Genomic DNA, 24,534 nt, shown 5'->3' with positions numbered 1-24,534 from the left:
ACTCCACCCCTCAGCCTTTAAGAACAGGCATGTTTCCTACTGGCTGTACTTGACCTCCCTTATCTTTTAAACCTGTTTGCTTCCCATTCTGTGTGTTCATTTCTCGTGCTGTTCTGCAGTGCAGAGCTCATTCAGAGTAGGGGCTGTGTGTATGTGGGTCGCTGCCTCAGTGTTTCCAGTGGGTGGTTTGCTGTGTTTTGTGCAAGGCAGAATGTGTGGGCTGTCAGAGGGGGGAGTTGCTGTGATGCTGAGAGCTCCTGTTAATAACAGCAGCTGCCTAGGAAGGAATAAATGGGGCACTGGTTTCAGCAGCAACGCTGATCTAAAAACTGTCTGACCCTTCAACTAAACTGCAGCAGCTTTTAATGTAACTTCTGTAAACTGAAGTGCTAAACCATTCAGGAGTTTAAAACAACAAATGAACAACTTTGCTGAGTGAAGTTTTTTTCCTTCCTCTCCTTCCTTTCTCCCTCCCTCACCTGAGAGCAGTACATTCAGTCACATTTGTGGTATGTTTTATACCTTGCTAAATGCCCTTGGTAAGTGCTGTACCCCCAAGCCTCCTGGTGGGTATTCCTTGTCCTTGCTGAAACCAGGATGGTTAAAACTGGATGTGTGCATTCATACACATTCATGTGTATGAAGTGCTCAGTCATGCCTGGATGCATGGAGAGACATCTCTGCTGTCCTGAAATTCCCATGTAAATTTCCTGGTCAACATTTGTTTGCCGGTTATGTCATTGAACGACTGGCACTGAGTTGCCAACATTTTTGATCTGGCCAACTAAATCAAACCATCAATGCACTCTGGGTAGAGTTAATTAAATACTGAATGTTTCCTGTGTTAAGCATAAAAAAACGCATCTTCTGGTGTGCAAGTTTTTGCTAACTGGGATTTTACTTTCAGAATTTCTTGAGGTTGGCAAAAAGCAGCCTGCCCTTGATGTTCTCTATGATGTTATGAAAAGTAAGAAACACCGAACATGGCAGAAAATCCACGAGCCAATTATGCTGAAGTACCTGGAGCTCTGCGTGGATCTGCGCAAGAGCCACCTGGCAAAAGAAGGATTGTACCAGTACAAGAATATTTGCCAGCAGGTATGGCTTTTGAGTTTTTATTGTGTGTATTTATAGCAAGCGTGGTATCTGTCAGCTGATAGAATCTAAAAGTAACTGATTTGTCCTGAATTAGGATTAATCTGCTTTTTAGATGTTCTTGGGTTTGTAGCAGTTACATTTTAAAAGATATGTTGCCTGTTGTGGGTGGAAACATCTTCCCATTTTTTTGCCTTTGGTGTAGGTTAACATCAAATCCTTGGAGGATGTTGTTCGAGCCTATTTAAAATTAGCTGAAGAAAAAACAGAAGCAGCTAAGGAAGAATCCCAGCAGATGGTACTGGACATAGAAGACTTGGATAACATTCAGACTCCAGAAAGGTGTGCAGCCTGTCTTTAAAATGTAGCAATTCGCAGAAAGTATCCCTAATTTCATTTGCAGAGCTGAGATATGTGGTAGACTTGAAATGGAATACTAGTGGTGTTCTAGAGGTTTTAAAGATAGGGATAAAGGCAGCAATTCTACATTGAATAAAAACCTGAGTAAAGAAAGTAAGCAGTAAGAAGTAGAAAATCTAGGTGCAGTGGGAATGGTTCTGGGAGTTGGGTCACCACTTTCCAGTGTCTGCTCAGATCTGCATCTGTAGTGGTTTTGGAGAGTTTATTATGGTAAACTGATCATTACTAGTTGATGTAGAAATGCTGTTAATTATATCAGACCAATGTAATTCTTGTGTGTGATAGCCTCCATTTCTTCTCTCCACATTGTGCACCTACAAACAAAAGGAAGTGTTACTTTATACTTGCTTGGTTAAGTGATGAGATAATAGAAGAAAGAACATGATATGTACAGTCAAGAGAGAATTAATAGGATAGGTAATGGTGATAGAATGGTGATAGAAATGATAAAAAATTGGAAGAAATGACTGAATATTTGTCTTGCATAGGAATAGAGTTGTAGTAGTCAAATAATACTCAAAAACCTGCTCTGTATTACATGTTAACAGCAAAACTCTCTAGTAGAAGTTGGTTGCAAAAAAGAGAAGGTGACAGACGTGTCTTCAATAGGGGGCAGTGCCATTCATGTTATTTCAGTGCCTGAAATTGTTATAGAGGAATCCACTAATAGTTAAACAGTGAAGATTTACTGACCTCTCTTTTCCTTGTTCTCCTTTCTATAACAGAGGACTAGAGAATGGATCTTTTCAATCACACTTCTCCTCTAAACAAGCACAGTTTCCTTAGTGTTTTTAGGTCCTGTTTTCTAGACTTCTCATGCTTTTTTGCTGGATTCACCTCTTGATCTGTTAGAGAAAGCACTGGTGATGTGTCGTGTTTAATAGTTTATGTAGTACCCAAGGATGACAATTAGAGCTGCAAATGGTGTAGTAGAAAAGATACAAGAGTTGAGATTTTATATTAAAAACAGTTCAAAAAGAATTTTCAAAATGAAGGCTTAGGGAAGATGTTTTTTTGTGAGTTAAACATGTTGAATGGATTGTTTAGCAGAAAGGGATCATATGAGACATAGCACTGAATTGGTCTCAGTGTCTTGGGAATGCTTTCCCCTGCCTTATATTCCTGTGGTGAGGGAAGCTCTAAATGCAAGATTATTGTATTACTTCTGATGTATTTAATCATCTTTTTCATGTCAGAATTTGTAAAGGATTTGAAATGCTAATGTGAGTATTCTGGTTTCTGATGTGTGCAGATCATAACACAGCATTTGTGTCACATGTCAATATGAAGTGAACTCTGGCAGCAGTGCTGGTGACTAAAAGGGAAGTGTCAGCAAGTACTAAAGTGTCTGCATTGGCACTGATACTTGACTCTAACAGAGGTACAGGACACAGCTCCCTGCTAGGAAAGGGAAGGTGAAGGTCCTGGAGTTAGTTTCCTTTGAAGGATACAAGCTTCTGATGTCTTACCTCTGGAGCTTGGACATGTCAGTCATATATGCAGTGGCCAAAGTTTGAAACTTAAAACTTTGAAATAATTATCTATGTCCTTTAAAAGAAAAGAGAGCAGTCTGAGGGACCAGTTTGAAAATAAGCAATAGACCTTCAGCAGCAATTAGCTGTTCAGATTTTTCCAGACTCATCTTAGAACCTGGTAAGAAAAACTGATGAGAAAGAATTATAGGGAATAAACCATTTCTCTTTTTTCTCTTTCCTTACCCCACTGCCCTGACTGAAGTGTTCTTTTGAGTGCTGTGAGTGGAGAAGACACTCAGGATCGTACTGACCGCCTGCTTTTGACACCCTGGGTTAAATTTCTGTGGGAGTCCTACAGGCAGTGTTTGGATCTTCTCCGAAATAATTCTCGAGTAGAACGCCTGTACCATGACATTGCACAGCAAGGTAGGTGCAAAAGATGGAAACTTGAACTGTAATGATGTGGTGTCCCCCTGAAGGGGAGGGGAACATCAAGATTTGTAGATGCATGTGGTCAAAAGGAACAACAAGAATCAGAGGGTCCTTGAAAGCTTACATAGTTTTAGTAGTGAATGACACCCTTGGCTTGAAAATTGGTGTGTTAGTCCCAGTATAACCCACATAAGTGGGTTTTGGGTAAAGGGATAGGGTGGAAGAAGAGAGGGTTGAATTAAAGAGAGGGTTAGAGAGAAAGAATGGGAGGGTAAAAGAGAGAAGTCACCAGTCCTCAGTGTTGATCCAGCTGATGGGGGTGTCCTGGGGTGTACACACACCTGGGCTTGACCTTTTTATAGATGAATTTCTCACTTGTTATGCAAATCCGTTCTCCTGTTCCATCTGTTCTTCTGGACCTTTCTGGAAATGGGTTGGAGGGCTTCCAGGGTTTTGGGTGGTCTTGATCCCCCTCTACAGTCCATCCCCTCTTCTTGACCTCTTTCCTGCACTTGTGTTGTGCTTATCTCTGGAAGCCAGAACAAGGACTGGTGTTTGAGAATTATGGGATTAATGACAGGGTTTTTGTCTGTGTCGTGTCCAGTCATTTGAAAGCTTCGTTTGACGTTACCATCTTTAGATGACTTGAGAATTTTTCCCCCACATTTTATAAAGCCAAAACCTGAATTCATGCCATTCACAGGATTTTGTGTGCTCTTAGTTCAGACTAAAAACTGGAATCACTACATAAATTAGAACATTTTTAAAGAGACTTAAAGTATTCCCTTTGCTCTTTAATCTTAATTATGTGGAAACATCTTCATCTTTTGAGGTCAAGATGAAAATGCGCTGCATTGTCACTTACTCATTATGTGTGACAGATTGTATCATCTTTGAGATGTCTTTTGACTGCAAATGAAGATTTTTTAAGTGTACTGATTTACATACTTGAATCCCATTTAGAAGTACCGTGAAGTCACCATTAGTGAACATTTTCCATTTCCATCATTCCTTTTTGCAGCTTTCAAGTTCTGCCTGCAGTACACGCGGAAAGCGGAGTTCCGCAAGCTCTGCGATAACCTGCGCATGCACCTGGGGCAGATCCAGCGGCACCACAACCAAAGCACAGCCATCAACCTCAACAACCCTGACAGCCAGTCCATGCACCTGGAGACCAGGCTGGTGCAGCTGGACAGTGCTATCAGCATGGAGCTGTGGCAGGTATGCAGCAGGGCTCCCCATCACGCTTGGTCTGCAGCCTTGCCAGAATTTTCCCCAAGCTGTTCTTGTCTCATGGTACACGCAGCAAGATGAAGAGAGGATAAGAGCTGAAGAATAAAGTTTTAATATCTAGAATATTGAGTGCTTAGTCTGGTGTTCCTGCACAGCATTTCGAACCAAGCTTTGATGGTAGAACTTTGAGAGATTTTTTGTTTGGCTCCCTACCCACCTTGGTTTGTAGCTTGAAAATTGGAATGAAACAAGTTTTCAAAAATACCAACTTCTAAGCAGATAGTTAAAGTGAGTATGTCCAAATAATTTATTAAGAAAAAAGTATTTAATTTCATGTAGCTGACAAAACTGAAGATCACAGCTTTCAGTAGTATTAAATATTTTATAGTCTTATAACCTATAATAAATTTACATTTTTCCTTTTTTATGATGTTGCAAAAAACTTCCTAACAATGGTGTCTTTGGTTGTTTTGGGATTTTTTAGGAAGCTTTCAAAGCAGTGGAAGATATTCATGGACTATTTGCATTGTCTAAGAAGCCACCCAAACCACAGCTGATGGCAAATTACTACCACAAAGTTTCAACTGTCTTCTGGAAATCAGGAAATGCTCTTTTTCACGCATCCACCCTTCACCGCCTTTATCACTTATCAAGAGAAATGCGAAAGAATCTCACACAAGAGGAGATGCAGAGGTGGGGAAAGATACTTGCTGTGATCTTAGAATCTACTTTTAACCCCTTAGGTTCAAAAATAAACTAGATTGTACCCCAAAAGAAGCAGATGACGTGTATGGCTATGAGCAGCTCTGCCTAAATTGGCCAGTACTAATTGCCTCAAAAGAAAGCTAGAGCAAGGAGGATGTTTTACAAAGCTGCAGTGTAAGTATTTTGAACATTAGCATCACCTTAGTTAAGCTTCCTTCTCTTTACTGAGAAGATATGCAAGTCAATAAATATCTGGGGGTTTGTTTTCTTTTTCTCTTTTGAGTGGTGGTATTTTCCTCACAAGATTTCACTGTTTCCTCTCATGCTGTAGTTGGTGTCTCCTCTGTTATTTCTGGTGTTTTTACACAGTTTTGCATCATGGATGCTCCCCATTCCTCTCTTGACCTGGTACATACATGAACAGGAATTACTAAGTGTTCTCTTGCACTTCTGCTTTTTCACCAGGATGTCCACTCGAGTCCTTCTGGCAACGCTGTCCATTCCAATAACTCCAGAGAGAACTGACATTGCTCGTCTCCTGGACATGGATGGAATCATCGTGGAGAAGCAGCGGCGCCTGGCCACCCTGCTGGGGCTGCAGGCGCCCCCTACCCGGGCCAGCCTCATCAATGACATGGTGGGCACTAGGGCTCAGCTCAGCAGCTTCTTAGTGCTGAGTCCTGCTCCTTCTAGAGCACTCTGCTTAGCTGTGGGACAGCAATTTTATAGCTAAAACAGCTGTGTGGGTAATTGGAACTTAATTGCAGATTCACAAGGAGTGTTTGGAAATGGCAGTGGTAATGAACACTTGTGTGCAATTCAGTGGAGTCTTTAAATAGTGATTAGAAACACTGAGGGGTCTGAAACATGTTGTGATCTAGAACTTTGGGGTTTTTTTCCAACTCTGAAGTGTGTAATTAACTGAACCAAGTGCTTATTTTTCTGTTTTAAATGTATTTTGGATAAGCACAGGCCAGATGTCAAATGTTGGATCTAAGTGATTATGAAAACTTCCTTGTGTTTAATTTGAAGGGATGTTAGATTTATCTTTTTTCAGATCTCCCCCAATGCTCATAAACAAATTAGACATTAAGTAATGGGTATTTTCAGAGAATGTTTGGATTTCTTGCAGTCATTTGCGCTCATATCTAAAATTTAGGTTCAAAGCTCATTTTACAATTTGAATTTATTCCTCTTGCAGCACCTCTCCAGTCTGCCTCAAACCCACAATTTAAGGCTTCAGAAATTTAATAATGAACAGAGATGTGTGGTTTTAGTTTGGATGTGGGCCTGTGTTTGTGTAGTAGGCTTGCGTCTTAGAAATGGCTGAGGATGGCACTCTAGTCTGGTTAGATTGCTTGTTTTTTGTCTACTTTCCCATTTTTAACTACATTTGATTGATGTAGTGTAGAATTACTGTCACTGCAGTTAAGAATGTAATGAAAAATACCTAGTTTCCTGTACTAAAAACCACATCTGTTTCCTGTTTAACTTGTTGAATATGAAATTCTTAAAGCATTAACTATTGGTTAATACTGTATTTATGTTGGGATCTTTGGATTTTTTTTTGTTGACTGTAGGTCAGGTTCAATGTAGTGCAATATGTTGTCCCAGAAGTGAAAGAACTTTACAATTGGCTTGAAGTAGACTTTCACCCCCTCAAGTTGAGTGCCCGTGTCAGCAAGGTAAGGTTTTTGTAGCTCTGTGTGTGTAGTAATTGGTCTTGACTAATAGTCTGTTATTTCAGTATTGATTTGTGGTAAATATCAACCACCTTTTTCTATTGCCTGGTTTTTCAATAGTAGCCTTGATTTGGTGATGTTCCATTACCGTGACATGTGCATGGCATGTGCACATGTTACTGAAATAGAAATGAAAATTCACTCAGGTCTTTTGGGTGCTATTCAGAGGGCTCCATGAAGGTGCAGAGTTTTGGGAATGTGTCAGAAGGTTTTGTTGGTGGAGATGATACTGAGTTAATTTTGTTTAAAGGTTCAAAATAAGAATACTGTGTGCACACGTGGGCATATGCTGGCAAGTGGGTTGTGTGCTAAGTGGAAAGATGAACCAATGACTGGTTTTACTATTAAAAGGTAGAGTGTTGGGAGGTAGAATAATGTGAGAGCTGTTGATTAGATTAGTGTAAATTCTGCAGTTGATGTAGCACATCATGTTCTTTTTCTTTGATAGTGGGAACAAAGATATTTGAGGTGCTAAAAAGAACTTGAAGGTAAATTAGCAGTGTGGTAAACGTTGCCAGTACTGTCAGTCGCCTTCATACAAAAACTGTCAGCTCTCCTTTGTAACTGTAAGTGTTCTGATCAAAGGATGCACTTCAGTAAAACAGTATCTGGACAGAAGTGCTCTTGTTTTAAGAGTGTAAACCAGAAATGTTACTTTAATGGTGAAGTTTGTACAGGTCAATGCAGATAGAGTAACTTTTCAGACTTTTGATAGGTTCTGAACTGGGTGAAGGACCAAGCTGAGAAGGAACCTGAGCTGCAGCTGTACATTCCTCACCTGCAAAACAACACCATCCTTCGCCTTCTGCAGCAGGTATGAGTAAAGATAGTGTATGTTCCTAATATACATAAGCTAGATAGAATATGCTTTGGAGGAAGATTAAGTTGAAAACTTTAATGCTGAAATAATTTTTCTTTCTATCAAATAGAAGACTGATTTTCAAATACATTTTTCTAATATATAACCCATATCTTCAGTTGGTGTATAATTTAAATACAGCTATAGTAGATATACCTGATAGTGGGGTACAGTGGTGTAGTTTCTTCTCTAGACTTTCATCATTATTTCTCTTTGGAGTAAGGTCAGGGAGGGAAGTTTTTTGCTTTGGTTTTTAGTTTCTTTTTTTTTTAATTGTATTTTTGTATCTAAGTTTTTTTTTATAAAGTGCACATTTCATTGACCTGCTTTCATTGCCAGTGATGAGCAGTGTTATTTCTGGTGTGCTAAAGAAATAGTTGAAGGCTAATTAGCAGCATAGCTGGATGTAGTTACTGCTGCCAGTCTCCTTCATACAAAGCAGCCATTCAGGAATGGGGTTTAATCTGAATACAGTACAGAAATAGAATCCTCAAACAGTATTTGCAACTGCATTCATATGTATACATTCATTTATTGACAATTAAGCGAGTTAACTTTAAGGCCTCTACAACAACTTCTACTTCTGATTTCTTTTTATTGAGGAAAAATACATGATGTTTCTGTTCACATTCAGGTGGCCCAGATTTATCAAAGCATTGAGTTTGCTCGTCTGTGCACCCTGGTTCCCTTTGTGGATGCTTTCCAGCTGGAGCGTTGTATCGTGGATGCAGCCAGGCATTGTGACCTACAGGTGAGGGCTGTACAAAGACTGTCAGTCATGTCTGGGGTCATGTGTATTGCATGTGATAAAAAGGAACTGCTTGACAATGTGGAGGAAGAGACAAGAGTGATTTGTCTTTCAGTGCTCATTTCCTTGAGTCATTGAAAGTTCAGCCTCTTCCAGTGATTCTGGTTTTGTTCTTGTTTGGGGTTTTTTTTTTCTAAACCATAGAAATTAACCTTCATTGACAGCGCTATTTTTCTCCTACTAATTTTTTTAAGTTATTCTGCTTAGAGCCTCTCTTGACTCATGGTGGTCGTAGGCAGAGCAACAGAGAAATTGTTCAATAAAAAAATCCAGTCCTTTTTCTTCCTTTTTTTTCTGTTTTTACAAAGGTTCGCCTTGATCATACAACCCGGACACTGAGTTTTGGTTCAGATTTGAATTACTGTACTAGAGAGGATGCTCCCCTGGGCCCTCAGCTGCAGAGCATGCCTTCTGAGCAGATCAGAAACCAGCTGACTGCCATGTCCTCAGCTCTGGCTAAGGCTCTTGCAGTCATTAAGCCTCCTCACTTAATGGTAAGTCGTTTAAAGTCTTAGGAGAATGTTGACAAAGCTTATATTTTAATGAATGTGTTTTCTCAGATTAGACATTTTACTTTCCTTTTTTTCAGCTTAGTGGTAATCAGTTTTTTGTGCTTTTAAAGAAGTCATTCTTAAAAGCACTCAGCTAGTTAGTTTCTGGTCATAACCAAAATATGACAATATGTACACAAGAGGCCTGAATTTAAAGTTTCCAGTCTTGCAAATACCAGGTCTAGGATATAACAAATAATAACTGTCCCATATGTGAGCCTACAGAGCTAGGATTTGTTTAAAGTTTTGTATGCATTTTTGAAAATCCAAGAGCCTGCTTCATTTATTCTTCCTGGAGAAACTGCTGTTTTGAAAAACCTGGAATGCAGCTTTATAGAACAAAAACATCCCACAGCTTAAGAACTGACCTGTCTTTGTCACTTCTTTTCCTCCTCCCTGGGGCTCTTGGCTTCAAGGTCAGACTCGTATTTCAGGTTTTCCAGAGCTCTGTAACAACGAGGTGTAAATCAGTCTCAAATTTCCAGCATGCTTTCTTCATGGCAAATTAAACCTTCACTTCTTTCACTGGAACACTGATAATTTTTTCATTTGTTTCAGGTTTATGAAAGATTTCATAGCTGACGCTTTAGATATTTGTTGCATAGGCAAAAAAGGCTGGTAACAACATGTCTATGTTAGATTCTCTACAGATTGAAATACTAAGTAATATTCTTAAAATCTAAATGCAGAGCATAGAACTGTATCACGGCACCCAATGCTCACTTTGTTTTATGTTAGCTTAACCATACATTGGTGCTTAAGATAAAAATATTTTTATATAGGTTTTCCCTTAAAAATATTTGATTTGTGATGAGTATTAGATTGTTATTTTGAAAGAAAAAACATGCTTTAACTATATATCCATTGATAGACATGGCAGTTAGTCTTGCACTTGACATCTTAGTAGAGTTAGTAGCTGAATAAGACATAAATCCTCCTCATTTAACCCATTAGTGGTCATTACACTTGTATAATTGGAGAACAGTATCAAGGTTAATATCAATCTGTGTGGTTAGAGAAGCTGCAGAACAAGTTGATATCCTTTTTTCCTTCACTATTCAGGTCAAAACCTTCCATTTTTGTCAGTTGCTTAAAAGCTTTTGATTTGTCACGTTTCTAATAATTCACAAAACCATTAGATTTGTCTAAAGATTTTTACTTTGGTGTTTCTGGCCCCTCCATTTAGCTTTCAATGCATTCAGATCTGCAGCAAAGTATGGATGTTTCAGTGTTTTTGCTGAGTGCCCTAGAAGTGACAGGTTACTAAAAATATCCCTGTGGGTGCTCACATTTCAGGAGTAGCACGGCTGGTGGAGTGTGGGAGCTGATTTGGGCTGCAGTGTTTGGCTGGACTCACGGAAATGGGCAGCTCCCTGAGCAGGCACAGTGACACCTCCTTGTGTGTACAGCATGAATGTCCACAAAGAACTGGGGGGTGCTCTGGGCAATGCTGGGGGGTGGGAAGGCTGCTTAAAGAGCAGTCTGTGTCCTAGTGTCTAGAATCCTAGTGTTTTTTATAAGGTAATGAAAATGCTTTTAAATACAATGTTTAAGTTGTCGACTTACTTTTTTATCATCTCACAAATAGTGTTATGTGTTAATTAGGATACATTTTTCTTCTGTTGGTGTGTTTGGAAAATAACAAAATTTAAAAGAACAGCTTTTGTGGTGATATGCTTGTAAACACATACAGAGACAAACAAGATTGGCCCACGCACTCATTCCAGTCAGAGATTTCAATATCAATGACATCTGGGTGTACAATATTTTTGGACAGGAAAAATGAAACTGTCGTACCCAAGCTATGTTGCAGAATATTGTGTTTTACAGACAACTTTCTCCATGTGCACTTGATTCTGGGCAGTTGGCACTGCCTTGGATGCCACTTGGATGAGTGGTTAGATTTACCACTACAGCTGTACTTCCATTCAGTTGGCAAGTTGGGAGGATAGAATTAATTAACTTTGCATTTTTCCTTGAGAAGCACTTGTTTTGCTTTCTGCCTTTTTAAAGAGGGATTGTTTGCATCCTTGTCTTATTCTCAATTTCAATCCAGCAAGAGAAGGAAGAACAGCATCAGCTGGCAGTCACTGCCTTCCTAAAAAATTCCAGGAAGGAGCACCAGCGTATCCTTGCACGCCGTCAGACCATAGAGGAGAGAAAGGAGCGCCTGGAAAGTTTGAACATCCAGCGAGAAAAGGAGGAGCTGGAGCAAAGAGAAGCAGAACTGCAGAAAGTGAGGAAAGCTGAGGAGGAGAGGCTGCGCCAGGAGGCAAAGGAGAGGGAGAAGGAGAGGATCCTGCAGGAGCATGAGCAGATCAAAAAGAAAACTGTTCGGGAGCGCTTGGAGCAGATCAAGAAGACTGAACTGGGAGCCAAAGCATTTAAAGATATTGATATTGAGGTAGGGGATTTATTGTTGCAGTGGGGAGTTATTTTGTTATTTCAGTGTTACATTGCTGGGCTGCCTGAGCTTCATAGGTTTGTACTGCAACTGGTCTTGTAGTCTCTCTTAAAAATGAGACAATTAACTTTAGTTCTGGGTTTGGATGGGACCTTTTTTACTTGGGGGAATAAAGACTACCTTTTGTGGGAGTTTTGTCTCCTTTTTGTATTGATAACTTTACTTGGTTGTAGGATCTTGAAGAATTGGATCCTGACTTTATTATGGCTAAACAAGTGGAACAACTGGAAAAAGAAAAGAAGGAACTTCAGGAACGACTGAAAAATCAGGAGAAAAAGGTACAAAGTAGGAAGGGTAAAAATGTCCATAAAATTTTTTAGTGAATGTGATCTGTGTTGATACATATATGTGCATACACACACACATATATATATAATAGTGGTGTTGGAAATGTTTGAAACTAAAGAAAGGTAAATGTATTATATACCAGTTGGGTCTCTGATTTCAGTGCAAAATTTAATGTTCTGATTAATTGAGTTAATTTGAACAAGGACCCTTAAGCTGGATGTGAACTGAGTCTTAGTTGGGAAGACTTGTAATTAAAAAATGTTCAGAACAGATTAAATGTTCAGAGGAGAGGCCGTGACGGAGAAGCGAAATGAATTAACGGTGTTAGTCCTCACTGAAAGAAACTCCACTGCTAGAGCCCTCCTAGATGATAGAAAAGGATCTGTCTGAAACGTGGGTAGCTATAAAAGTGTGAGAAATGTGTAGTAATAAATAGAAACAGATGACCTGGGCAAGGTGAAACTCAGCCAGGGCTTCCTGCTCTATTCAGGAATGAAACAGGGGTTCTGTGGTACAGTTGGTGACTTGGGTCACTTAACATTGGTTTGAAGAGAAATGGCTAGTAGAAAGTGGAAGGTTAGTTAAAAAGGTTCCAGTGAGGACCTTTGACACTGCAGGTCTGTAAAGCTGTTCCCTGCACTGGACAGAAGAGCAGAAAATACATTACCAGTGGAATTAGTGGTCACTTGAGTGAATACGATCTACCTGAGAAAGTCAGCACAGCTTCTGTAAAAGGAATGTTAGCAAGGGCTTCCTCTTACGGTTCTCTGAAGCTGTCAAAGCAAATATATGACTAAGGCTGATCTGATGGGTGCAACTAAGTTGAATTTCAAAAAAAAGCTTATTCCAAAGCTCTTCACAAAAAACCCCAACTTAGTAGCGTGACAAAAGGAAGTCTTTGAATTATATTCTGGTTAGATAGATTTAAAACTTTATATAGGGAAAACTGGGGAAAGAATTCCTCAGTCTTTGGCTTTCCATTCTTTGCTAGCAGTGAGAACTTGGTTCTTCTGCATTTTGAGCAGTGTCTGCAGTTCTGGTCTCTTTATGTCTAAAAGGATGTGGCTGAACTGAAAGTCTGACAAGAGGCCAACAAGAATTATCAATGATGCAAATTGACTTCTGTGAGGGAATTGTCTTTGTAAAATAGTACCCCTCTGTCTGACAGATTTCTAGAGAGAGGATGTGGTGCCAGTCTGTAAGAGTGTACCTGTTGTAAGAGCTACTGGTGGGAGCAATTGTTCTTGCACTGCCTGCAAGGGGTAGTGGAGTGAGAAGCATCAAATGAAGCCAGCAGGAGCAGTGTTCAGAGCTGTTTGTAGGTAGAAGTTTGATCTTCATGCTGTGAGCCACAGACATGCAGGAGTTCTTTCCAAAGTCCATTGTTGTATATGAAAAGCTTTGAGCTCAGGACAAGAGAGGAAATCCACTGTTTAAAATATAAAAATAATTTCAACACAGAAAATGCTGGGAGCTGAAAATGGATGATGCTGAGAGAGAATTATGATGTGCCTGTCTCCATTCGTGCATCCTTGCCTGGGAGTACACTTTGTTAGTTGCCAGTGGCAGAGGGAGGTTCTTGGTTAGGCTGACCTTAGATGGTCCAGTGTGGTTGTTGCTATTTTGCCATAATATATCAGCTATATTGGAGAAGTCTCCAGAAGTCAGGGGTTTATGTGTGCACTGTGTCACACTAAAGATGTGTTACCTTTACTCAGATTGACTACTTTGAAAGAGCGAAGCGCTTGGAAGAAATTCCTTTAATAAAGACTGCCTATGAGGAACAGAGAGTGCATGATATGGAGCTGTGGGAGCAACAGGAAGAAGAAAGGGTAAGAATTTTTTGTTCAGTTGATAAAGTGCATTAGCAATGCATGAAAAATAGTGGGGTTTGCACTGTTTTCTTTTTCCAAAAAAGAAAGAAAGATTAAAATCTTTACACAAATTCACAGAATTGTTAGATTTGTGCTTTCACTGTTTTAGTGGACAGTAATTTCTTCTGTCTTTGCTTTGAAAGGGGAAGAGAAAAATTTCACTTTCTAGTGGCTGGGGTAGATTGAATCCAAATGTATAGTGAAGTTATAGTTTGTATATTTTCTGTTTTCAGATCACCACCCTGCAGCTGGAGCGTGAGAAAGCCCTTGAGCACAAGAGCAGACTCTCCAGGATGTTGGAGGATAGAGATTTATTTGAAGCCAGGCTCAAGGCATCACGACGAACAGTGTATGAGGTACGTGAGATGTGGCATTGCTAACAAAGTACACCCTTAAAGTGGAGAACTAAAACTGATTCTTCATCAAAGTAGAAACAAATTAGTATTTAAAATGGTTCAGAACTGTGGAATTGCTTATTTTCTGCTTTGACTTTTAAATTAAATTTCTTGCACCTGTTCCTAAGTAGTATCACTTAAAATTTTTGACAGTTTCTGGAATAGCTAATATGGAAAATAAAAGAGAAGCTAAATTGTTTATTTCATTACAGGTGTTAGTAAGGGATCACTGGGTGTCTGATAGGCAGGCAGCTGTATCTGCCTGTTTAAAGCTTTGAGTATTTGGGTATGTTGCAGTAAAATCTGGCTTTACCCAAAGAAAAGCAGAAGAGGTGTTACGTTGATATAAATTAGTAACTGCGTATTATTCTTTGCAATAATATTTGGGTAATACGTTTTAGGTATAGATAAATTATTATTTAGGCAATTCCATTCTGAAAAAGCAGATAAAGGACTAATACTGTACATGATGATTTGATTGTTTCTTTCTTCTACACTGGACTATATTCTTTTATACAAAATACAGAAGAGTTTGGCATGCCAAACAGGTCATTTTTCAGTGGAACAAAATTAACGTTGCAGTTGTTTTGAGTTTCTGTGTAGCTTTATTTAACAATTGTGTAACTGCCTGGCTGTCAGACATTAGAGTGTGGTGTTCTGAGGTGTCTTGTTGGTATTTCAGGATAAACTCAAGCAGTTCCAGGAGCGGTTGGCAGAGGAGCGGCGGAACCGTCTAGAGGAACGCAAGAAGCAGCGCAAAGAGGAGAGACGGATCACTTACTACAGGGAGAAGGAGGAGGAGGAGCAAAGGCTACGGGAGGAGCAGCTGCTTAAAGGTGGCATTGAGAATCCTTCATCCTTTCCATCCTTGAGCCTTCCCATTTTGTAACACAGCTAGTGTCTGGCTTTCCTGTTTCATGAGTTTGGAGGAAGTCTTTTCAAATTCCAGTTGTTGCACCTTCCTTGCTTACCTGTGCAGCACAGAAGGAAGATAAAGCTTTTTAGATCCTAGACATGAGTGAAGGAGGAGATAAAGTAAGGGAGTCTAATCTAATGAAAAAATGAGTCTTTGATTTTAGCCTATAGTTGGAGTTCTGGTGACTTGTTTGTGCACATCTTAAAGAACATTGGTATCAGATCAAGAACTCCAAAATTGTAAATGACTCACACACCTTTCCTTGTGAATTGTTGTGTCAGATAGCCCTAATAGCTTGTTTCAGGGCTTTAGAGGAGAAGAAGTGGTTGGCAAACTGCAGGATGAATTTCTGCCCTATTTGTCAATTGGAGGTTGAAGATTTTATGTATCAGAGTTCATCACAATGCAGTATTTAAAAAAAAAACAAAACCAGAAGCAGCCATGAATATCAAATTTCTGAGACTGTTAGCTGATTTTTTTGTTTGATGTGTTCTAAGGGAAGGATCCTCTACCATGTTTGAGGTAGTTGCTGATATTTTAGTTGCTACAGTTGTGGTATGTACCTTAAATTAACATACAGGTATTGTAACATCTTCTTTCTTGCTAGTTGTTCCAGATGTGTCATTAATGGATGTATCTTTTCCTATTGCTTTTGAGTTAGGCAACTTGCAGAAAACAGGCTCTGTGGTTAGCTAAACACATCATACAAAATGCTTGTATTTTTAAGTGCTTATTTTTTATAGAGTCCAAGGGGAGAGATTGTGTTGTGGAACCCTTCTGTAGATGCAGCAAAGTAATGGAATTTGTGTTGATAACAATTTCTCTGTGTGTTTGCAACTGTGCAGAGCGTGAGGAGAAGGAGCGCATCGAGCGCGAGAAGCGCGAGCAGGAGCAGCGGGAGTACCAGGAGAGGGTCAAGAAACTGGAGGAGCTGGAGAAGAAAAAACGGCAGAGAGAAATGGAGATAGAGGAAAGAGAGCGCCGCCGAGAGGAAGAGAGGAGAGGGCTGGATGACCCATTTTCAAGGAAGGTGGGTAATTCCTGCAGGTTTGTTTCTTTCTGACTGCTCCTTCTTCAGTAGTTTATTTGAAATAAGGTGTTAGCATTGCAAAGTCATAGGTTAGTTTATTTATTTATTTCTTAAGTTATAATGTGAGTGGCTAAATTAATAATTAAATTACTGTCACTTAGTTTCAGCTCACCATCAGGATCTGGAATCTCTAGTTTAGCAATAAAGTAAAGTAAAGAAAATACTTAGAAACTAAGATATCCAAGCTGTTTAAAAACTAAATTAATAAAGACTAAAATGAATATTGGACAAAGTTTTCTTTAATACAAAAAGAAGGAAAACTATTGGAAGCAAGTGCAGTGACTCATGCAAAAGTCAGAAATTCAAGTGGATATTGAAGGAAAATTCCCCCCAGATTAAACATAAAAGCACAGTTTTGTATTTTATAAGAAATATGCAATAACATAAAACCAAGATATGTGTGCAACTTTCTCTTTACAAATATAACTTGGGTTGGGAGAACTTGTTACCCCAACCCAACAGGAAATTAAACAACAAAAGTTACTTGGAAATGTTTAATGGTTTAAAAGAATGTAATTAAATACCATAAGCCTTCTACACTCCCACTTTTTCAGAACTTACCTTTCAATAGAACTAGTTTTAAATTTCATCCCCCACAGCCTTTCTCTTTGTTTAGTACATATTTCATTGAGGAACACTATGAAGATAAGTTATCAGCTTATATAAATTGTTTTGACAGTCTGTCAAGTAAATAATCATGATGGGTATTTTTCACATAAGAGGTCTCCTATCTGTGGGCACTTGATTATATGGAAAAGCTGGCCCAGGTTGTGAGAGAGATACCTGTACCACTCCAGAAATTCCATTTGCAGTTTTGGGATTCTTTGCTCACCGTTGTTATTTGGGGCCATTTCAAAAGCATTTAAGGAGACAAAGTAGTGGATATACAAGATCTTGGTTAAGCCATATTGATGAATAAAAGCACTTTTCAAAGAGGGGTTTAAAACTGGAATACCCTTCTTATAAAGAGGTTGTGTGATTATGTGAAATCAGGTATTTTGGATGGTTTAGCTAAGTAGTTTTGTGTGGTGGAATTAAGGCATAAAAATCCATTTAAATGGTTTGTCTGGCAATGGAGAGAGACATTTTAACTTTATTTAAAAAAATACAGATTGATTATTGCTCTGCCCTGCAATCTGTGTGAATCACCAATACCTCACCTCTTCTGTGCACTGAGGAATTGGGAGCAAAATCGTTCTTGCCACAGAGAGCTTTCAGTGTATTCAGTTACATTTCCTGATGAGATCAGAAAGCACAAAAGCAAATAATTACTTAAGTTCATTCCTGTTTTATAAAGGCCCAGGAAAAGTGAAACTGTTAGAACATCTCTTTTGTGTCAACAGGTAGTGTCTGTGGCTGACTGTAGCTGTTGTTCAATAATTTATACACTTCTCTTAAACTTTTTAGTGTATTTTCATATATCCTACCCTGCTGGTAAAGTGTGTGGCACAAGGGGAACCATGTTTTTGTTTGAACTGCAGCAGAAACAATAAAGTCAGTTAAAACCATACTTTAGTTACTCAAACTCCTGACAATTCTGTGTTCTGCAGTGTGACAAGTGAGTTTTTAATGACATAACATGCTTGAGAGTGAATTATATGTTGAAAATCTTTGTTTTAAACATTCAAAGAGAATGTTCCTAATTTCTCTTGGCATGCAGGAATCTCGTTGGGGTGACAGGGAGTCAGAAAGCTCCTGGAGAAGAGGAGGGGAGCCGGAATCTGAATGGCGTCGAGCACCAGTGGAGAGGTAATCAGGGCTTACCAAGCCCCAGTTACATTGGATCAATGTAGGCTCCCATTTTGGTGCTAAAGCTGCACTAACTGAGTAGCATCTCATGCCTCTACATCTCTGAAAGTTACCTTCTGTTAAAAAGTTGCTTTGTAAGGCTCTCAGAATGAGAGAGAGGTTTTATCTTGGAACCACGTTCAGATAACATTCCTGTTTTATTTAGCTTAGATATGTGAAGGCCAGCAGACACCTTCTGTGTGTGATAAACAATATTCTTCCTTGGATTCCTTTTTAAATTAACAACTTCTCTCCCACTCAAACATTGGTGTCAGTTCTGTAAATACAGAATGGAGAAGGATGACAAGCAAGTACAGTGTTCCTGTACAGAGATTTTCCAATTAGAAAACTGATAGTAACTGTGCAAGTCCCAGAGTAAGCCACAGAGCAGAAAACACATGCCAGAAATTAAACTAAGTTCTGAAGAGCTTTATTGAACAGGGAGGGATAGATTTCTGATGGAAGAATATTATGTTTGAACTTTAAAAATATAAAAAAATCCACACTTGTTTACATTTATTTTGGATATGTTCACTAATAATGAAAACTGTTTATACAGTTGTAGAAAACAAGATTTTTTAACATTTGTCTGTTTTTCTGCTTCACATCAGGATGAACTGTAGCTAAAAATATTTCTGATGGTGCACATCTAGTTGTTCTTAAAAGCCTGTGCTGATGGAGATAACACTGCTGATTCCAGTTGGCAGTATGTTTTATTGCTTAATTAGTCTTGTAGGTAGATAGATTTTTGTAAATGTCTAACCCTAATTTCCAATACAGCCATTTAAATCCATTACTGCTTGCTCTGACTCCATTGGAAGCAAGTTTATTGACTCTTTCTCTCTCTAGTAATTTCTTATAATGTTTTAGAAGGGCATGATCTCTATAAACAAAATAGAAGTCCATCTTTCCTTAAAAGCTGTGTTGCCATTCTTGGTAGTGATCCACTTTGTCATGAACTGCAGAATCTAGCAATTGGATCAAACTGTTTTATGAAGCCTTTCAGTACAAATATATTGCATAAGCTGTGGTGCCCCATTCCTGGAAGTGTTCCAGGCCAGGTCGGACAGGACCTGGGATAGTGGAAGGTGTCCCTGCACATTGTAGGGTGTGAAATGAGATGATCTTCAAGGTCTCTTCCAACCCAAACCATTCTGTGATTTTGTGAAGTGTTTAATTTTATTTGTATGCTTCAATGGATTTGGTTTTTTCCACACAGGGTGATGCAGCTTGTCTTAGTCATTTCTCATTCAACTTTCCTAGAGATGGATTAGAGTAGAGGTAGTTTAAAAGTAATAGTTTAAAATTAGATTTAAAAATCCTAGACCCTGAGACAGTATCTGAATGAATTAAATACTTGTTCATCTGATAAACATTACAACCATTCTTCTACATGTCTTTTATGGTAAAATAATTAGATTTTTCAAAGGGAAATATTATCCAATTTGAATCTAAATGGAAATTAACAATCTCCATGTCTTGGTTTTTACCTCACAGATCAATGATAATTGCATTCTCCCTTATTCTTCCAAACCCATGAAATGCACTGTTTGCAATTCCTCAAAATTCTCAAGACTCTTGAGTTGTCACAAACTGTTGTCTCTCTGTTCTCACCTCTTCAAGTCCTACATCTGCTGTTTTGTAGCAAGTCATTGCTAGTTTTTGTTTACATTTTAGTAGCATAGTGGATTTCTAAACCTTGGGATGTTCTTTCTGTTGTGTTTTGGTTTGGGTTTTATTTTTTTTTAATCCATGAGGTTTAACCCCAGTGCAGCTTCTCTGCTTCTGCCAAGAAGCAGGTACCAGTACATTTTTGTGATGTTCTATTTCTTGTTTATTTTTTTTTTCTTTTATTGCTGAGGAATGTTAGTTTCCTGAAATAAATTAATGTGGTGACAAAAACAGGCTTTATGGTCTAAATGTATGTTTAAAATCTTGTAGACGGTAGACTTAATGGTATGTAGGGGTTGGCATGTACTTGGAGAGAAGGATACTTAATTGATGGTTGTGGGGTTATTTAGTATTGATTCTTTCAGCTTGGGTCAAGTTTGCCAAATTAGGCTTGGTGTAGAAGCCAGCCCTCTTCTTTGTGGTGTTGCAGCAGATAACCAACAGGGGACTGTCCAAACTGTAGCTTGAAAGGAGATGATGAACTGCTGAGTCTTCACTGAAGCTGTAGGAACAGTCACCTACTGCTTTCCCATAGCAATGGAGGGCGTTAAAAGGTGCATTTTGAAACTGCACACTTTGTGTCTGGAGCCACTCACCAAGAGGGTGCAGTCAGAAATGGCCCCGAGGGTTTTGATGCTGTTGATGTAAAGCTTTCCTGGATGTCACCTTCCACTTTTCAGTCGTTCCCTGTGGTTTTGCAGAGACTGGCGTCGAGGAGATCCACGAGACGATGACCGACCGTTCCGCCGCGGGGACGATCTGCCCCGGCGAGGGGACGATCTGCCCAGGCGTGCTCCTGCAGATGACAAGGAGCGTCCTCCAGAATCAGCAGAGGACAGGCCACCTAGACGGGAAGGGGACGAGGACAGGCCCCCGAGGCGAGAAGGGGATGAGGACAGGCCCCCCAGACGTGGCTTGGACGAGGACAGGCCGCCCCGGCGTGGTTTGGATGACGACAGAGGAAGCTGGCGAGCTGCAGATGACGACAGGGGTCCCAGACGTGTCCTGGATGATGACAGGCCCCCCAGACGTGTCCTGGATGATGACAGGCCCCCCAGACGTGTCCTGGATGATGACAGACCACCCAGACGTGCCCTGGATGACGACAGGCCTCCCCGGCGCGGCTTGGACGATGACAGAGGCAGCTGGCGCGCGGCAGATGACGACAGAGGGCCCCGGCGCGGGCTGGATGACGAGCGGCCGCCCCGCCGGGCCCTGGATGAGGACAGGCCCCCCAGGCGTGCCCTGGATGATGACAGGGGCAGCTGGCGGGCTGCAGATGATGACAGGGGGCCCCGGCGCGGGCTGGATGATGACAGAGGGCCCCGGCGCGGGCTGGATGACGACAGGATGGCCCGGCGGGATGAGGACAGGGGACCCTGGCGCAACGCGGACGATGACAGGCTCTCCAGGAGAGACGATGACAGGGGCCCGTGGCGTGGCGGTGAGGACTCCAGGCCAGGTCCCTGGAGACCGTTTGGTAAACCAGGTAAAACACAGAAACAATAATCCTCCCTCCAAAGTGTGTGTTGTCCTCATAGATAGGGGGTGTAACATACTTGATACCAGAGGTGGGAGAATCGGCTCTGAAAACATCTAGATTAATTTGGCTTATGTGGACACTCCTGTGATGCTGTTCACAGGGGTCTGAGGATGAGGGAAGAGACGAGGATCTGACTCCATGTTTCAGAAGGCTTGATTTACTATTTTATGATATGTGTTATATTAAAATTATACTAAAATAATAGAAGAAAGGATTTCATCAGAAGGCTGGCTAAGAATAGAAAAAGAAAGAATGATAACAAAGGCTTGTGTCTCAGACAGAGAGTCTGAGCCAGCTGACTGTGATTGGCCATTAATTAGAAACAACCACACGAGACCAATCCCAGATGCACCTGTTGCATTCCACAGCAGCAGATAATCATTGGTTACATTTTGTTCCTGAGGCCTCTCAGCTTCTCAGGAGAAAAAATCCTTAGGAAAGGATTTTTCAGAAAATATCATGGCTACACACTCCTCCACTTAGCGTAATTAAACCTTTTCATTTGGTTGAATTAAAAAAAATTTGCTTGTCTGGAAGATACGTGATGGTCACACACTTAACACTGGTCACCTCCCTGTGTGCAAAAGCAAAATATGCAGTTGAATGCTCTGCTGGGAGCATTCTCACTAGATTAGCACACCTTGGACTCTTTCCCTACCACTTCCATGTGTGTGAAGTTAATCTCCTTCTAAAGGAAGATTTTGATACTTCTTTCAAGTGGGTGTGATTTTGAAAAGCACTTCCAGTGTGTACAGAGATAAAGTTTTTAACATTCCCTTTTTGTTTTTAACCCTTACTGAGAGTCCTGTTTAGAGCAGAGCTTGGATTAGATGACCTTCTGAGGTCCCTTAAAATCTGAATTACCCTGTTCTTGTATTGTTTATTTCTATTTTAAGTGTCATTGGTGGTGTCTAGAGCTGTTTCTGATTCTTTTCAGAGCTGTTGATGACATTTGAATGTTAGATATTATTTTGATTTCCTGGTTCTTTTCACTTAGGTATTGGCAGGCAACATGTCAGCTTTCATAGACACTAATTATATAATCCAAACATTTAGAAAACTTACTATAAATATCAAAACTTGCATTCCAGTTTTTCCTATTTAAAGCCAAAGCAGGCTACATAATAAAGAATTCCCATTCATAAATAACTGAGCAGTACTGCAGAGTGCACTGTGTTAAGTGGATGGTAACAAAAGTCACATTTTAAAGTAGTGCTTTAAAAAGCAGTAAATTCTTTAAAAATCTGCTTCCTTAAAATCTCCTCACTTGTGGATTTTCAGTAAGGAATCTGCTGTCTGGGCTACAACCTTTGCTTCTGCTTTACTTGTTTTGCACCAGACCCTTGTGGTTTCTGGCTGAAAACTGCAGGGTGCAGCCGGCTCTGCTGAACTGCAGCCCTGTGCATTACTGGCTTTACATTTAGCAGCTTGCACAAGGTTTTCTCTGTGCCTCCTGTGTGCAAACTTCTTACAAACATCTTGAGTTGCATCTTCAGGAGTCAGAACTTGAAGAATCAGTTTCTGTGATGGAAGTGAAGGGTTCTTTGTCTACAACAGAGATCAGAGGTCAGTCACAAACTCCTTTGACTGTGTTTCTTTCTTCCAGGTGGGTGGAGAGAACGAGAGAAGGCTCGTGAGGACAGCTGGGGCCCTCCCCGAGACTCCAGACCTTCGGGAGACCGTGAATGGGATCGAGACAAAGATCGGGATGAAAGTGAGAAGGAGCGGGAATTCGACAGGGAGAGAGATTTTGATCGAGACGATCGTTTCAGGCGTCCCAGGTCTGACTGCTCTGTTTAAGTACTTCTAGAATGCTTCTGCAAAAAGAAAAAAGGGCCCTGCTGATACAGAAATAACGTGGAATTGCTGAGTGAAAGGAACAAGGGTTAGTTTGTGTGAAGCTAAGCACTTTAGGGCAGCAAATGGATAGGGGCATTTTGGGACCTTTTTGGTTTGTTATTTTTAGGATGATATCTGTTTACGGGAGGAATTCCAAAATGCTTAAAATGCTTTTAAATTTTTCTTTTTAACCTATTATCAAGAGAATTCCATGTTAGGCTCCAGAAAAACAAAACCAATTTTGGAAGTATGTTAAATAGACACCCACTAAGTCTGTAAATATCTGTGTTGTGATTTATTACTGCTCCTTTCCATAGTAAAGATAAAAATCCTAACATTTCGTTTTTACGTTTTGCGTGGCCAAAGGGATGAAGGCGGTTGGAGGAGAGGGCCAGCTGAGGAAACTTCCAGCTGGAGAGATTCGAGTCGTCGTGAGGAGTGGGACAGAGGTGGCCGTGACATGAGAGACCGGCGTGGTGACGACAGGGAGCCGCCCCTCAGGAGAGGAGCCCCGCTGCGATCCGAGCGGGAAGAGCGTACGTTCCTTTTGGTGTCCCTAAAGTCCTGACACTGCTGGGGAGGGCTCACATGGGAGTGGGTTATATTTTCAGCCTGTCTTTAAAGTGCCTTTCCATAAACAAAATAATAAAAAGCACCTTTGGCGTGATACAGAATTCTTCAGGGAATCTTAACTATTTGTAGTTGTGGTGTTTTCCATCTTAGTAGCATTTCACTTCTACAGTAGGAGGATAACATTTCAAATATGCACTTCTCATAGGATTGTGTTCTGGGTGTATGTAGTCCTTGTGTTCAGATTATCAAGGCAGATATCCCAGAAAGTAATTTCTTAAAACCCTTTCCTTAAAACCATTAAAATGTGACAGAAATATTTGTGAATGAGGGTTTCACACTATTAATGGTATTAATTTTGATGACAGACCTGTATTAATTTCGTATATTTATTAATCCTTTACTGTGTTCTAAAAATACACTAACAGCAAATCCATTTAACCTGGAGGGACCACCGCATCTTCCAATTCTGGCATTCTTACCTTCAGAATCTCATTTTGTCTCTGCCCCAAATGTGGGTGCTCCTACACTTGGGAGCAGGCTGGAGCAAAACATGGCAGCAAACACAGGAGTTCTGCTGACAGAAAGGCAGAATGTTCTCAGTGTGGAGATTTTTCTTTTTTTAATGTTTCAAGAAGTTTTGGGATTTGACTTCTTGGCATCTGCCACAGCTTTGTTCACACACAGCTCAGGTGGCACTCTTAGCATCCTTTTGGTGGAAAGGAACAGTAAAGGGTGGGTGGATGCTGTTACCAGTGGAGTAATGTAATTCATTA

The 24,534-nt window shown here is 40.2% G+C and overlaps 1 protein-coding gene and 1 non-coding gene across 2 annotated transcripts in view; both read left to right on the top strand.

Moving 5' to 3' along the window:
• EIF3A (eukaryotic translation initiation factor 3 subunit A) overlaps nt 1-24,534 on the top strand; it is a 29,083-nt gene that overhangs the window by 2,828 nt on the left and 1,721 nt on the right. Inside the window, exons 2-21 of the mRNA XM_066554388.1 lie at nt 908-1,098; nt 1,301-1,437; nt 3,253-3,416; nt 4,444-4,643; nt 5,140-5,348; nt 5,826-5,997; nt 6,941-7,045; nt 7,818-7,916; nt 8,596-8,712; nt 9,078-9,263; nt 11,377-11,724; nt 11,958-12,062; nt 13,791-13,904; nt 14,180-14,302; nt 15,024-15,177; nt 16,103-16,287; nt 18,008-18,096; nt 20,508-21,295; nt 22,956-23,130; nt 23,555-23,724. Coding sequence (XP_066410485.1) covers nt 908-1,098; nt 1,301-1,437; nt 3,253-3,416; nt 4,444-4,643; nt 5,140-5,348; nt 5,826-5,997; nt 6,941-7,045; nt 7,818-7,916; nt 8,596-8,712; nt 9,078-9,263; nt 11,377-11,724; nt 11,958-12,062; nt 13,791-13,904; nt 14,180-14,302; nt 15,024-15,177; nt 16,103-16,287; nt 18,008-18,096; nt 20,508-21,295; nt 22,956-23,130; nt 23,555-23,724 — 3,831 coding nt within the window. The remainder of the gene's footprint in view (nt 1-907; nt 1,099-1,300; nt 1,438-3,252; nt 3,417-4,443; nt 4,644-5,139; nt 5,349-5,825; nt 5,998-6,940; nt 7,046-7,817; nt 7,917-8,595; nt 8,713-9,077; nt 9,264-11,376; nt 11,725-11,957; nt 12,063-13,790; nt 13,905-14,179; nt 14,303-15,023; nt 15,178-16,102; nt 16,288-18,007; nt 18,097-20,507; nt 21,296-22,955; nt 23,131-23,554; nt 23,725-24,534) is intronic.
• LOC136559792 (small nucleolar RNA SNORA19) lies at nt 8,268-8,400 on the top strand. The gene has a single exon (XR_010784048.1). It is a non-coding gene; the product is annotated as a small nucleolar RNA SNORA19 (small nucleolar RNA).

Source organism: Molothrus aeneus, chromosome 8 (genome assembly GCF_037042795.1).
Source record: "Molothrus aeneus isolate 106 chromosome 8, BPBGC_Maene_1.0, whole genome shotgun sequence".
Lineage (NCBI taxonomy): Eukaryota > Metazoa > Chordata > Aves > Passeriformes > Icteridae > Molothrus > Molothrus aeneus.
This window is presented reverse-complemented; position numbering and strand designations above follow the sequence as displayed.